The following is a 16,318-nucleotide window of genomic DNA, read 5'->3' on the forward strand; positions in this document are numbered from 1 at the left end:
TTCACAGACACTCTAGGATTGGAGTAAAAAGCACGCTCAGTGAAGAATCCACATTTACATCGTTTTTTTGTCCAGCACTTAATCTGTGTCCGGAAACTCTCCCACAGAGTTTTTGCTGCATCAATTGAGTCGCTTGACCTCTAGCTACTAGGGCCAGCGAGTGAGAAATATCTGTGACCGCTACGCTAGTTACAGTAACTAAGGTTATATTCCTTAGCCACTGCAATTTTAAATGGTTTGAAGAAGATTCATGCCTTGCTAAGAAACGTCCCCCATCATAGTTTAGGGCGGAACATTCCAGAGTGAACGTTTCAGATAGAAAAATAATGTCTAGAATCGTCTCGGCTTTGACAGTTTCAGTGTTGGGTCCGTTCTACAGGTTTCTATCTTCAACGTAAGGACGTTCTTCTTCCGCTCAACTGTCAGAGTGACGTTCACGGCAAGTCTGTGGCGACGTGGAAATATGGTGGAAGAGGACTAGAGTAAAATCGGAGCTTTCTCAAATTCTTTATTTAGTAAACGTGTGTTTATCATTGACCTTTACAGCTATAGCAACTGTTCAACCTAAGCAGAAGACTGTCAAGAACCTGGGAGAAGAACGCGAGATAGGTGCCACGAGAGCTGTGAATTTGACAGATGAGCTGTCAGCTGATGCTATGTGGCTAGATAGCTAGCATAACTTAGTTGTTAGCTCACAACTCAGACATAGCTAACTAGTTAATCTATGAGTTAGCTAGCTAGCGTGTTATTGTAATCTCATGTCAGTTACACATCCAGTTTCACCACCTTGAAGGAAGCGTGTCTCTAACCGCTGCATTTAGAGCGTTTGATGAGCTAACGTTAGCTAGCTGCAGCTAGGGGGTGTGTAACGTTACTAACGTACAGTAACTAACAGTAGCGTTAGTTAGTTAGCAAGTAAGTCTATTAACACCTTTCTGTATTAACCAATGACGTTACTTGTCTGGTCAATATTTGTTATTTTTTACTGAAAATGTATCACTACTGTAACTGTCAGACACCGATGTGCAAGGAGAGTGAAACGCAGTTTTGCGGCTGCTTCTTGTAGTTAGCTAGCTAGCTGGCTAGTTAGTTAAATTGCTATAGACTAGCTAGCAAGTCCATGGACACCTTTCTGTATTAACTAGCTAATACTTTAATGTCTGGTCGATATTTATGTTTGTTTTTTTACTGAAAATGTATAGATAACTCTGTCACAGATGTGGCACTATAGCTCAAGGCCATGACATGGGTGTGATCAAATGAATGTGTGTACTAAAGGTGTGTAAGTAAACCATAAGTCGATGGGGCAAACTCATCCTGTATTGCACCAGGTATGTTGAACAATGAACATGCCACGTAATGCATCACTATGCACCAGGCAGTCAATGTTTGTTACCTTTACATGCATTGTGTGACAAAGTCAGCGCTTACACTTAAATTAATTCAGCCTGTCACGTTTGGAAGGAAGCCTGATGTCATGACACCTTGCTCACAGTGGTTCAGTCTAAACAGATCCCTAACAGCGAACCTGTTTGGGACAAGAGCGTATTCATTAGCAGCAGGCGACAGCGGAGTCAGTATGTTCACATTCTGCCAAATTTGTCATATCTCCAAAATCAAGACAAGTTCACATAAAGCTTCCAAACAGGGCTGAAATCCTCAAGGCATATTATGTGAAGGATATAAGGATGCAACCAGACAGATAGATGTGCGTCATGAGCCAGATTTGTGCCCGAATGTAATTAGGTCATTAGTCAGTTAAATAAGAAAAAATAAAATTTCTCAGATGCCATGCATGTTGCTGACTACTGGTGGTGTGAGTAGAGTTGGCTAAGCTTCATAGCTTTGCAATACATCATTTAATGCAGCAAGTGGATCATTGCTGACTCCACAGCCAATGTCAAATGTAAACAGCTCTCACCAGGGAACAGAGAGATTCTTCTAGATCAGAACTAGGCCTAAGTCTCAGGTAGAGGAGAGGATTGCTAAATGTCATTCATTTAGAATTAGAAGTCAGGATTTTGTCATATTTCCTGTTTCATGAACCAAACCTATTTTATTCTATCAGATTCAGATAAGTAGACCTAACGTGAGTAGCGGATGAGCGAGTAGCCTAATCTCTTCTTGGTTCTGTTCCCCAGTCCAGTTCCCAGTGTGGTAGTGGGAGATGAGGCAGTGAGAAAGAGCCTCTCCTCAGACCCCGTGTACTCAGGAGATGGGAGCCAACACCAGCCAGGTCAGTGACCTGTGTGAGAACCAGAGCCTCAGGACCCTGATCGGAACAGAGTCCATCTCAGAGAATGATCCCTTCTGGAACCAGCTCATCTCTTTCACCTTCATCAGTCCCACTAGCAGGTAATAACATGATCATCTGAATGATTAAAGTAGCAGTACTAAACTCAGCCAAAACATATACGTCTTCTCACTGTCAACTGTGTTTGTTTTCAGCAAACTTAACATGTGGAAATATTTGTATGAACATAAGATTCAACAACTGCGACATAAACTGAACAAGTTCCACAGACATGTGACAGAAATGGAATAATGTGTCCCTGAACAAAGGTGGGGTCAAAATCAAAAGTAACAGTCAGTATCTGGTGTGGTCACCAGCTTCATTAAGTACTGCAGTGCATGTCCTCCTCATGGACTGCACCAGATTTGCCAGTTCTTGCTGTGAGATGTTACCCCACTCTTCCACCAAGGCACCTGCAAGTTCCCGGACATTTCTGGGGGGAATGGCCCTAGCCCTCACCCTCCGATCCAACAGGTCCCAGACGTGCTCAATGGGATTGAGATCCGGGCTCTTCGCTGGCCATGGCAGAACACTGACATTCCTGTCTTGCAGGAAATCACGCACAGAACGAGTAGTATGACTGGTGGCATTGTCATGCTGGAGGGTCATGTCAGGATGAGCCTGCAGGAAGGTTACCACATGAGGGAGGAGGATGTCTTCCCTGTAACGTACAGCGTTGAGATTGCCTGCAATGACAACAAGCTCAGTCCGATGATGCTGTGACACACCGCCCCAGACCATGATGACCGTGCTTCTACACCTGCATTGCTTGCTGTTTGGGGTTTTAGGCTGGGTTTCTGTACAGCACTTCGAAATATTAGCTGATGTACGAAGGGCTATATAAAATAGACTTGATTTGATTTTGATGGACCCTCCACCTCCAAATAGATCCTGCTCCAGAGTACAGGCCTCGGTGTAACGCTCATTCCTTCTACGATAAACGCAAATCCGACCATCACCCCTGGTGAGACAAAACCGCTACTCGTCAGTGAAGAGCACTTTTTCCCAGTCCTGTCTGGTCCAGCGACGGTGGGTTTGTGCCCATAGGTGACATTGTTGCTGGTGATGTCTGGTGAGGACCTACCTTACAACAGGCCTACAAGCCCACAGTCCAGCCTCTCTCAGCCTATTGCGTACAGTCTGAGCACTGATGGAGGGATTGTTGTTGGGCAGTTGTTGCCATCCTGTACCTGTCCCGCAGGTGTGATGTTCGGCTGTACCGTTCCTGTGCAGGTGTTGTTACACGTGGTCTGCCACTGCGAGAACGATCAGCTGTCCGTCCTGTCTCCCAGTAGCTCTGTCTTAGGCGTCTCACAGTACGGACATTGCAATTTATTGCCCTGGCCACATCTGCAGTCCTCATGCCTCCTTGCAGCGTGCCTAAGGCACGTTCACGCAGATGAGCAGGGACCCTGGGCATCTTTCTTTTGGTGTTTTTCAGAGTCAGTAGAAAGGCCTCTTTAGTGTCCTAAGTTTTCATAACTGTGACATTAATTGCCTTCCGTCTGTAAGCTGTTAGTGTCTTAATGACCGTTCCACAGTTGCATGTTCATTAATTGTTTATGGTTCATTGAACAAACATGGGAAACAGTGTTTAAACCCTTTACAATGAAGATCTATGAAGTTATTTGGATTTTTACGAATTATCTTTGAAAGACAGAGTTCTGTAAATGGGATGTTTATTTTGGTCCCAGATTAGTTTGTGTTGTACAACCAACTCCTATGGTCATTGATATGCCATCGACTGCCCTGTTCATCCCCGCTATCAGGGAAGAACATGTTAAAGTAGCAGACAACTAGTTGGTTGTGCTCAGGGGTGAAAGTAGATTTTATTTAGTACCAGTACATGACACCCAAGGACGCGTATATTTTTTTTCATAGCCTAGATATAATCATAGAATTCCATATAGAGCTCCTAATAATTTCATATGACCATATGGTCTAGTAAAGATTTGTCATATCACTTTCAACATGTACACTGAACAAAAAAATATTAACACACAAAGTGTTGGTCCCATGTTTCATGAGCTGAAATAAAAGATCCCAGAAATGTTCCGTATGCTCAATAAGCTTATTTCTCTCAAATTTTGTGAACAAATTTTGTTTACATCCCTGTTAGTGAACGTTTCTCCTTTGCAAAATATCATCTATCCACCTAACAGGTGTGGCATATAAGCAGCATGGTCATTACACAGGTGCACCTTGTGCTGGGGACAATGCAATTGGCATGCTGACTGTAGGAATATCCACCAGAGCTGTTGCCAGAGAATTTAATATTAATTTCTCTACCATAAGCCACCTTCAACGTTGTTTTAGAGAATTTAGCAGTACGTCCAACCGGCCTCACAACCGCAGACCACGTGTATGGCATCGTGTGGGCGAGCGATTTGCTGATGTCAACGTTTGTGAACAGAGTGCCCCATGGAATGGTTATGGTATGGCCATTCATCCACCACCATCACCTCATGTTTCAGCATGATAAAGCACGTCCCCATGTTGCAAGGATCTGGACACAATTCCTGGAAGCTGAAAATATCCCTGTTCTTCCATGGCCTGCATACTCACCAGACATGTCACCCTTTTGACCATGTTTGGAATGCTCTGGATTGACGAGTACGACAGTGTGTTCCAGTTTCCCCAAATATCGAGCAACTTCGCACAGCCATTGAAGAGGAGTGGGACAACATTCCACAGGCCACAAACAACAGCCTGATTAACTCTATGGGAAGGAGATGTATTGTGCAGTATGAGGCAAATGGTGGTCACACCAGATACTCACTGGTTTTCTGACACATTTTCAGAGTATTCAGACCTCTTCACTTTTTCCACATTTTGTTAGGTTACAGCCTTATTCTAAAATGGATTAAATTTAAAATGTTTCCTCATCGATCTCCACACAATACCCCATAATGACAAAGCTAAAACAGAAATACCTTATTTATATAAGTATTCACACACTTTGCTATGAGACTTGAAATTGAGCTCAGGTGTATCCTGTTTCCATTTATTATCCTTGATGTTTCTGCAACTTGATTGGAATCCACCTGTCCACCTGTGAATCCACTATTCAATTGATTGTACATGATTTGGAAAGGCACTCACCTGTCTATATAAGGACTTGTCCGTAGAGCTCAGAGACAGGATTGTGTCAAGGCACACATTTCTGCAGCATTGAAGGTCCCCAAAACACAGTGGCCTCCATCATTCTTAAATGGAACAAGTTTAGAACTACCAAGATTCTTCCTATAGCTGAGCAATCGTAGGAGAAGAACCTTGGTCAGGGAGGTAAGCAAGAACCCAATCGTCACTCTGACAGAGCTCCAGAGTTCCTCTGTGGAGATGGGAGAACCTTCCAGAAGGACAACCATCTCTGGAGCACTCTACCAATCAGGTAGAGTTTTATGGTAGAGTGGCTAGACGGAATCCACTCGGAAACCACACCAGATTCTTTGGTGAAACCAAGATTGAACTCTTTGGCCTGAATGCAAAGAGTCACGTCTGGAGGAAACCAGGCACCGCTCATCACCCAGGCCAATACCATCCATACGGTGAAGCATGGTGGTGGGATGTTTTTCAACGGCAGGGACTGGGAGACTAGTCAGGGTCGAAGGAAAGATGGAACGGCGCAAAGTACAGAGTGATCCTTGATGAAAACCTGCTCCAGAGCGCTCAGGACCTCAGACTGGGGTGAAGGTTCACCTTCCAACAGAACAACGACCCTAAGCACACAGCCAAGACAACGCAGGAGTGCTATAATGCCAACTCCTTATCACTCAATGAAACAATGACACAAACAGAACCAGTCTAGACAACCACAACAATTATAATTCAATTGGTTAAAACAAATAGGCTAAAGGAATCCATGCGACTAGTACTAGGTTACTTTAGTAGCCCAGTCCCAGATCTGTTTGCTTTATAGCCAACTCCTTGCAGCAATGACCATGGGAGTTGGCAAGACGACACAAACAGATCTGGGACCAGGCTAATCAAATAGGCCAGGTTAGATGATGTATTCTCTTAAACCTATTTGTTTAATCACATTGAAAGGGAATTGTTGTTGAAATACAGGTTGTGTTGTCACACAGAATTACACGTTTCTCCTAAAACAGGACCCGTTTTAGTAGATCAAACAAAAGGTTTGTAATGTTTACCATGGCTTCACTGCACCCTAACCTCTTTCCCAGTTACGTTGTTAACTGTCTAACACACACATACACACTGTGCTTTTGAACTCCGGTTCGAACACATTTTTTCTGGCTGTTACCTTGACGATAAGTTATTCCTGGCCCGTCAACATTAGCTAAGGTGCAGCAACAGAGGGTAGTTCTTAGTTAACTTCTTCCAAGTCAAACAGCTTTTATGTTACTATTTGCAGACCTCAGCTGACTTGCTGTAATGATCTAACTGACTTTATGATCTGGTGTGACAGGTAGTATAGTTGACCTTAAAGACGTAACTCAGATATTTTAGAACTTTTCCTGTTGAAAAACAATATCCCATGTATAAATACAGTAATGTACACACTTCTTGTTGTTGTACTTTTACAGTTTTTTTCACCCCAATTTCGCAGTGGTGGAAAAAGTACCCGATTTGTCATACTTGAGTAAAAGTAAAGATACCTTAATACCTTCGAAAATGACTCAAGCAAAGGTGAAAGTAACCCGGTAGAATCCAACTCCAAGAAAGTCTAAGTATTTGGTTTTAAATATACTTAAGTATCAAAAGTAAATGTAATTGCTGAAATATACTTAAGTATCAAAATCAAAACTATATATAATTTTAAATTCCTTATATTAAGCAAACCAGACAGCACCATTTTCTTTTTTGTGGCTGTAAATTTACGCATAGCCAGGGGCATGCTCCAACACTCAGACATAATTTTCAAATGCAGCATGTGTTTAGCGAGTCCGCCAGATCAGATGCAGTAGGGATGACCAGGGGTGTTCTCTTGATAAGTGTGTGTTTCTGTCCTGCTAAGCATTTAAAATGTAACGAGTACTTTTGGGTGTCAGGGGAAATGTATGGAGTAAAAAGAACATCATATTCTTTAGGAATGTAGTGAAGTAAAAGTTGTCAAATATAAATAGTAAGTACAGAGAGCCCAAAAAACTACTTCAGTAGTACTTTCAAGTATTTTTTACTTAAGTACTTTACACCGCTGCAATTTCGTGATATCTAATTGGTAGTTAGTCTTGTCCCATCGCTGCAACTCCCCTATGGACCCGGGAGAGGCGAAGGTCGAAAGCCATGCGTCTCCCTAAAACACAACCCTGCCAAGCCGCACTGCTTCTTGACACACTGCTCGCTTAACCCGGAAGTCAGCCAACACCAATGTTGGAGGAAGCACCGTCTAGCTGGTGACCGAAGTCAGCTTGCAGGCACCCGGCCCGCCACAAGGAATCGCTAGAGCGCGATGGGACAAGGAAATCCCCGCCGGCCAAACCCTCCCCTAACCCGTACGACGCTGGGCCAATTGTGTGCCGCCTCATGGGTCTCCTGGTCACAGCGGCTGTGACACCGCCTGGGATCGAACTCGGGTCTGTAGTGACTCCTCAAGCACTGCAATGCATTGCCTTAGACCGCTGAGCCACTCGGGAGGCCTGTAAATGTACACACTTATGGGTAAAAATAAAATATCTGTATTAGACGTATGTAATATTCTAATTATATTTCTATGAATGAGTATTGTGACTATACACACTGCTTGACAGTAGAGGGCACAATAGCCTATCAATGATGGTGAAATGGATGAACTTGAGTTTGTTAGCTGACACTGATTTAGTCAGTTCACAAGTGGAAGGATTGCAGTTGAATTGTCCCTGGTAAAGGAAGGACCACAGCCATGGCTCTCTTATGTGAACTCTTGAGATACAGTGCTTGCCAATATCAGATCCAGAGCTGCTGTGGCTGCTGTAATGGAGTTGATCTTGCTTCTACATCTGCATTGCTTACTCTTTGGGGTTTTAGGCTGGGTTCTGTATAGGCACTTTGTGACGTCTGCTGATGTAAAAAGAGTTTTATAAAATACATGTCTTTCCTCTCTTCTGTCTCTGTCTCTCTCGCTCTCTTCTTTCTCCCCCCCCCACAGTGGGGACTCCAAGCTGTTGGAAGAGGCTGTCATTCCCCTCGCCAAGATTCTGAGTAGGTCTCATGTTTGTGTATTAAGCTTGTCTGTCCTGACTGTTAACCTTTTCTACTTATTTGGGCTTTGTTGATTGGGTCAGCGGCCACCGTTTACACCAAAACAAGCTTTTACATTTACTAATTTCAAACTACAAACTTCATTGAGTGCTACATTTAATCTTCCGATATTTACAGACTTTTATTTGACAGATTTACCTGTAGTAAACATGTAGAAAGCATGCTATCATCAGTAATTATATTGTCTTTATTTCATAAACAAGACGGTATAGATTATTGATGTACTATGTGTCAGAATCACCAAGCAGTCTTTTTAAATACTATGTACTTCCTCTCTCCTGTCTCTCTCTACAGTTGAGAACAATCCCAGAACAGGGAATTTTGGAGCCCTGGTGAGAATATTCCTGGGAAGAACCAAAGAGCTGAAAATATCCACAGAATGCCAAGAGTAAGTATCATGTGAAACCGAACTGTAAAAGGGACAGAATCATCAAAATGAATAGTTAAGTCATAAATACGCCCTGTGTTAAACTGTCAATGTTGAAGTCAATGACTGGGTTGAAGTGGTGATGCTGCAACCATTGACATTTCTCATTGGAATCTAGAGGTAGGCCTATAGTTGTGGGACAGTGACATGTATAGTTCAATAATACATATGTCCTGTGCTGTACACCATGGAGTGATGATGCAGAACCCCAGTTTGAGGAACCCTGTATTAGCAGAGGAGTCAGATAGATAGTACCAGTCAAGAGTTTGGACACACCTACTCAGTCAAGGGTTGTTCTTTATTTTTACTATTTTTTACATTTTGAATAATAATGAAGACATCAAAACTATGAAATGACACGCATGGAATCAAGTAGTAACCAAAGAAAGTGTCCAACAAATCAAAATATATTTTATATTTGAGTTTCTTCAAAGTAGCCACCCTTTGCCTTGATGACAGCGTTGCACACTTGGTATTTTCTCAACCAGCTTCATGAGGTAGTCACTTAGAATGCATTTCAATTAACAGGTGTGCCTTGTTAAAAGTTAATTTGTGGGATTTGAGCCAATCAGTTGTGTTGTGACAAGGTAGGGGTGGTATACAGAAGACAGCCCTACTTGGTAAAAGACCAAGTCCGTATTATGGCAAGAACAGCTCAAATAAGCATAGAGAAATGACAGTCCATCATTACTTTAAGACATGAAGGTCAGTCAATGCAGAAAATGTCAAGAACTTTGAAAGTTTCTTCAAGTGCAGTCGCAAAAACCATCAAGAGCTATGATGAAGCTGGGTCTCAGGAGGACCGACAAAGGAATGGGAGACTCAGAGTTACCTCTGCTGCAGAGGATAAGTTCATTAAAGTTACCAGCCTCAGAAATTGCAGCCCAAATAAATTCTTGACAGAGTTCAAGTAACAGACACATCTCAATATCAACTGTTCAGTTGAGACTGTGTGAATCAGGCCTTCATGGTCGATTTGCTGCAAAGAAACCACTGCTAAAGGTCACCAATAAGAAGAAAAGACTTGCTTGGGCCAAGAAACACAAGCAATGGACATTAGACCGGTGGAAATCTGTCCTTTGGTCTGATGAGTCAAATTTGAGATTTTTGGTTCCAACTCGTGTCTTTTGTGAGATGCAGAGTAGTTGAACGGATGATCTCCGCATGTGTGGTTCCCACCATGAAACATGGAGGAGGAGGTGCGATTGTCTGGGGGTGCTTTGCTGTTGACACTGTCACTTATTTATTTAGAATTCATGGCACACTTAACCAGCATGGCTACCACAGCATTCTGCACCGATACGCCATCCCATCTGGTTTGCGCTTAGTGGGACTATAATTTGTTTTTCAACAGGACAATGACCCAGCACACCTGCAGGCTGTGTAAGGGCTATTTGACTAAGAAGGGGAGTGATGGAGTGCTGCATCAGATGACCTGGCCTCCACAATCACCCGATCTCAACCCAATTCAGATGGTTTGGGATGGGTTGGACCGCCGAGTGAAGGAAACACATCCAACACGTGCTCAGCATACAGTCAGGTCCATAACTATTTGGACAGTGACACAATTTGCATCATTTTGGCGCTGTACGCCACCACAATGGATTTGAAAGGAAACAACCATTTTTATACGTAGCCTCCCAATTTTAGGGACTCAAAAGTAATTGGATAAACTAGCATAATCATAAATTGAATTGTGAATTTTAATACATGGTTGCAAATCCTTTGTAGCCGATGACTGCCTGAAGTCTAGAACCCATAGACATCACCAGATGCTGGGTTTCTTCCCTGGTGATGCTCTGCCAGGCCTTTACTGCAGCTCTCTTCAGGTCCTGCTTGATCTTGGGGTGTTTTGCCTTAAGTTTAGCCTTTTAGCAAGTGAAATGCGTGCTCAATTTGACTCAGGTCAGGTGACCTGAGTCATTGCAGAACAATGACTCAGGCCATTGCAGAACATTCCATCTGCACTGTGAAGCGCCGTCCAATGAGTTTTGAAGCATTTGGCTGAATCTGAGCAGATAATATAGCCTGAACACTTCAGAATTCATCCTGCTGCTTTTGTCAGCAGTCACAACATCAATAAATACAAGGGAACCAGTTCAATTGGCAGCCATACATGCCCACGCCGTAACACTACCTCCACCATGCTTCACAGATGAGGTTGTATGCTTCAGATCATGAGCAGTACCTTCCCTTCTTCATACTCTTCTCATCATTCTGGTACAAGTTGATCTTCATCTCATCGGTCCATAGGACGTTGTTCCAGAACTGGACAGGCTTTTGTTTTAGATGTTTTTTCTAACTCTAAAGTGGTGTTCCTGTTTTTGAGGCTTACCAATGGTTTACAACTTGTGGTAAACCCTCTGTATTTACTCTGGTGAAGTCTTCTCTTGATTGTTGACTTTGACACAGATATGCCTACCTCCTGGAGGGTGTTTTTGATCTGGCCAACTGTTGTGAAGTGGGGCTTTTTCACCAGGGAAAGAATTCTTCTGTCATCCACCACAGTTGTTTTCTGTGGTCTTCCGGGCCTTTAGGTATTCCTGAGCTCACCAGTGCTTTCTTTCTTGTTAATAATGTACCAAATAGTTGATTTGACCACACCTAATGTTTTTGTTTTGATTGTTCAGCCTATTGATGGCTTCACTGGCAGTGACAGCTCTCTGGAGTTCATATTGAGGGTTAACAGCAACACATTTCAAATGCCACACTTGAAATCAACTCAAACTTTTATCTGCTTACTTGTAAATGAACTAATGAGGGAATAACACACACCTGGCCAATGAACAGCTGAGCAGCCAGTGGTCCAATTACTTTTGGTCCCTTAAAAAGGGGGGACCACATATAAAAAGTGCTATAATTTCTACACTGTTTACCCGATTTGGATGTAAATGCCCTCAAATTAAAGCTGAAAGTCTGCACTTTCAGCTCATATTCATATTTACTTTCAAATCTAATATGCTGTGGTAGACAGCTAAAATAGTAATAATTTGGTCAATATCCAAATATTTATGGACCTGATTGTATGTGGGAACTCCTTCAAGACTGTTGGAAAAGCATTCCCGGTGAAGCTGGTTGAGAGAATGCCAAGAGTGTGCAAAGCTGTCATCAAGGCAAAGGGTGGCTACTTTGAAGAATCTAAAATATATATTTTGATTTAACACTTTTTTTGGTTACTACATGATACGCCTACCTCCTGGAGGGTGTTTTTGATGTGTGAATGTGTTATTTAATAGTTTTGATGTCTTCACTATTATTCTACAATGTAGAAAATAGTAAAAATAAAGTAAAACCCTTGAATGAGTAGGTGTCAACTTTTCACTGGTACTATTAAAACATTTTTTCCCCCCAAGGCAGACCAGGCTCTAGCAAGGCAAGAGAGCCACCAGGCTTAGCCTCTCAGTAATTAGTGGAGTCAGGGCGGCTCAAAGTTTGCCAGCTAGATCTGACAAAGATTATGTGTGCGGTGGAAAGGTGTCTGTGAACCTACCCTGCTTCCCATCAAACACCGGGGTTTACGCTCACATAGAAGCTCACCACAGTTACAAGGGAAGCCATTATGATGGGCATACTATGGGCTTGAATGTGTGTTAATAGGAGTGTTGGTGTGCATGGTTGAAAGTAATAGAGCTACATTGGTTGATTGTGTGTGTTGGTGTGCGTTTAGGAACTCATCATTGCCCATATCATAGTTACAAGCAATGCTATTACTTTATTCATGTTTTGGCTTTAATGTGAGTGTTGTTTGAGTGTGTGTTTATGTTAGTGTTGATTGGTCTGAATGTGTTTGTTGGTGTCGATTGGTGTGTGTGTGTGTCGATTGGTGTGTGTGTGTGTGTGTCGATTGGTGTGTGTGTGTGTGTGTGTGTGTCGATTGGTGTGGGTGTGTGTGTTTATGTTAGTGTTGATTGGTGTGTGTGTGTCGATTGGTGTGTGTGTTTATGTTAGTGTTGAATGGTGTGCGTTCATGAACTGGTGGTCCGTATGTATGACCAGACCAGAGGTCAGAGGTTCATCCTTCCTGTCTGTGACTGTGAGCGTAGTCCAGGCTACTGCACGTCTCTATAGCGGATGTGTCACGAGTCACAACAACCGTTGTTACCCTGCAGGACCCAGTGTCTGTGGTTGTGAGAGAGACTGCTCTTGACTGGTAGTCAAGGCTGCTGCATGTCGTGTCTCTGTAGTGAGCGGTTGAGACACACACACACACACACTGGTGCTGTCACCGGACCCGCTGTAGACCTGCAGGATCCAGTCAGTCTCGGACAAGCGGACGGGTCACAGGATATAAGGATGAAAGTATCTCGTTGCCACAGGGTCCCTCTGCTGTTGCCCTGACAACATCTCTTAGCCACCAGTTATTATGACATGGTTGTTTACTACCCCATTCAGTGACTTCAGTTCCCCTCAAAACCCTACTCTGGGATACCCTACTCTGGGATACCCTACTCTGGGATACCCTACTCTGGGATGTCCAACCAAATCACTTTATGTCAACATTGACCATATTGGAGAGTGGAATAACTTGTTGTTTGGGTGCCTGGCTTCATGGCTATTCCTCCCTGGTCTTGTCTTTATGCATAGTAGGCTACATCAAATGGTATTGGTCACATACAACATATTTAGCAGATGTTATTGGTCACATACAACATATTTAGCAGACGTTATTGGTCACATACAACATATTTAGCAGACGTTATTGGTCACATACAACATATTTAGCAGACGTTATTGGTCACATACAACATATTTAGCAGACGTTATTGGTCACATACAACATATTTAGCAGACGTTATTGGTCACATACAACATATTTAGCAGACGTTATTGCGTGAGTAGCAGAAAGCTCCAACAGTGCTAGTCTATGTATGACAGATTTCTCTTGTCTTCATAAAGTCTCAAATTACAAAGTAAATGTTGCTCTGTTCTCCTCTCCAGTCAGCTGTTTATCTGGCAGGCCCACAATGCCCTGTTTATGATCCGCTGCCTGCTCAAAGTCTTCATCAGTGAGATGACAGAAGAGGAGCTGCACCTACAGTTCTCCTACCAGGAGAGGGCGCCAGGCTCCTGCGGTGAGAAATCCTTCCTTCCCTAGCTCCAGACCTGTATCCCACCATCCCTAGCTCCAGACCTGTATCCCTCCATCCCTAGCTCCAGACCTGTATACCACCATCCCTATCTCCAGACCTGTATCCCTCCATCCCTAGCTCCAGACCTGTATCCCTCCATCCCTAGCTCCAGACCTGTATCCCTCCGTCCCTAGCTCCAGACCTGTATCCCTCCGTCCCTAGCTCCAGACCTGTATCCCTCCGTCCCTAGCTCCAGACCTGTATCCCTCCGTCCCTAGTTCCATACCTGTATACCACCATCCCTATCTCCAGACCTGTATCCCTCCATCCCTAGCTCCAGACTTGTATCCCTCCATCCCTAGCTCCAGACCTGTATCCCTCCGTCCCTAGCTCCAGACCTGTATCCCACCCACCCTAGCTCCAGACCTGTATCCCTCCGTCCCTAGCTCCAGACCTGTATCCCTCCGTCCCTAGCTCCAGACCTGTATCCCTCCGTCCCTAGCTCCAGACCTGTATCCCTCCGTCCCTAGCTCCAGACCTGTATCCCTCCGTCCCTAGCTCCAGACCTGTATCCCTCCGTCCCTAGCTCCAGACCTGTATCCCTCCGTCCCTAGTTCCAGACCTGTATCCCTCCGTCCCTAGTTCCAGACCTGTATCCCTCCGTCCCTAGTTCCAGACCTGTATCCCTCCGTCCCTAGTTCCAGACCTGTATCCCTCCGTCCCTAGCTCCAGACCTGTATCCCTCCGTCCCTAGTTCCAGACCTGTATCCCTCAGTCCCTAGTTCCAGACCTGTATCCCTCCGTCCCTAGTTCCAGACCTGTATCCCTCCGTCCCTAGCTCCAGACCTGTATCCCTCCGTCCCTAGCTCCAGACCTGTATCCCTCCGTCCCTAGCTCCAGACCTGTATCCCTCCGTCCCTAGCTCCAGACCTGTATCCCTCCGTCCCTAGCTCCAGACCTGTATCCCTCCGTCCCTAGCTCCAGACCTGTATCCCTCCGTCCCTAGCTCCAGACCTGTATCCCTCCGTCCCTAGCTCCAGACCTGTATCCCTCCGTCCCTAGCTCCAGACCTGTATCCCTCCGTCCCTAGCTCCAGACCTGTATCCCTCCGTCCCTAGCTCCAGACCTGTATCCCTCCGTCCCTAGCTCCAGACCTGTATCCCTCCGTCCCTAGCTCCAGACCTGTATCCCTCCGTCCCTAGCTCCAGACCTGTATCCCTCCGTCCCTAGCTCCAGACCTGTATCCCTCCGTCCCTAGCTCCAGACCTGTATCCCTCCGTCCCTAGCTCCAGACCTGTATCCCTCCGTCCCTAGCTCCAGACCTGTATCCCTCCGTCCCTAGCTCCAGACCTGTATCCCTCCGTCCCTAGCTCCAGACCTGTATCCCTCCGTCCCTAGCTCCAGACCTGTATCCCTCCGTCCCTAGCTCCAGACCTGTATCCCTCCGTCCCTAGCTCCAGACCTGTATCCCTCCGTCCCTAGCTCCAGACCTGTATCCCTCCGTCCCTAGCTCCAGACCTGTATCCCTCCGTCCCTAGCTCCAGACCTGTATCCCTCCGTCCCTAGCTCCAGACCTGTATCCCTCCGTCCCTAGCTCCAGACCTGTATCCCTCCGTCCCTAGCTCCAGACCTGTATCCCACCGTCCCTAGCTCCAGACCTGTATCCCTCCGTCCCTAGTTCCAGACCTGTATCCCTCCGTCCCTAGCTCCAGACCTGTATCCCTCCGTCCCTAGCTCCAGACCTGTATCCCTCCGTCCCTAGCTCCAGACCTGTATCCCTCCGTCCCTAGCTCCAGACCTGTATCCCTCCGTCCCTAGCTCCAGACCTGTATCCCTCCGTCCCTAGCTCCAGACCTGTATCCCTCCGTCCCTAGCTCCAGACCTGTATCCCTCCGTCCCTAGCTCCAGACCTGTATCCCTCCGTCCCTAGCTCCAGACCTGTATCCCTCCGTCCCTAGCTCCAGACCTGTATCCCTCCGTCCCTAGCTCCAGACCTGTATCCCTCCGTCCCTAGCTCCAGACCTGTATCCCTCCGTCCCTAGCTCCATCCAGATGGGAGGGAGGAGAGAGTGGTGGAAATTGGGAGATTATTTTCTTTACAGTTAAACCAGCGAAGAAGAGATTAAACATCTTAATTAAATGATGCTGTAATGTTATGATTCACTCTGAGGCAAATAGTGAATTGCATATAACTCCTAGAGAGACTGACAATGTCCTAAACGGTCTGAAGGTACCACACAGTGAACTGCGGCTAGTTGTGATGCGCGGGGTTGACTCATAACCTGCCATCCCCATGGTTATATCTGCAGGGCGACCCGGGTTTAGGGT

The 16,318-nt window shown here is 45.1% G+C and overlaps 1 protein-coding gene across 3 annotated transcripts in view; it reads left to right on the plus strand.

Moving 5' to 3' along the window:
- Positions 1-418: 418 nt before the first annotated feature.
- dym (dymeclin) overlaps positions 419-16,318 on the plus strand; it is a 236,771-nt gene continuing 220,871 nt past the window's right edge. Inside the window, exons 1-5 of one of the 3 annotated variants that reach the window (XM_071340876.1) lie at positions 419-609; positions 2,147-2,355; positions 8,382-8,434; positions 8,789-8,882; positions 13,860-13,993. In XM_071340876.1, the coding sequence (XP_071196977.1) occupies positions 2,216-2,355; positions 8,382-8,434; positions 8,789-8,882; positions 13,860-13,993 (421 nt within the window). In that variant the 5' untranslated portion in view covers positions 419-609; positions 2,147-2,215. Of the gene's footprint in view, positions 610-893; positions 916-2,141; positions 2,356-8,381; positions 8,435-8,788; positions 8,883-13,859; positions 13,994-16,318 lie in introns of those variants that run through there. The other 2 variants (XM_071340858.1, XM_071340867.1) reach the window with 2 other exon arrangements.

This window comes from Salvelinus alpinus, chromosome 1 (genome assembly GCF_045679555.1).
Source record: "Salvelinus alpinus chromosome 1, SLU_Salpinus.1, whole genome shotgun sequence".
Taxonomy (NCBI): domain Eukaryota; kingdom Metazoa; phylum Chordata; class Actinopteri; order Salmoniformes; family Salmonidae; genus Salvelinus; species Salvelinus alpinus.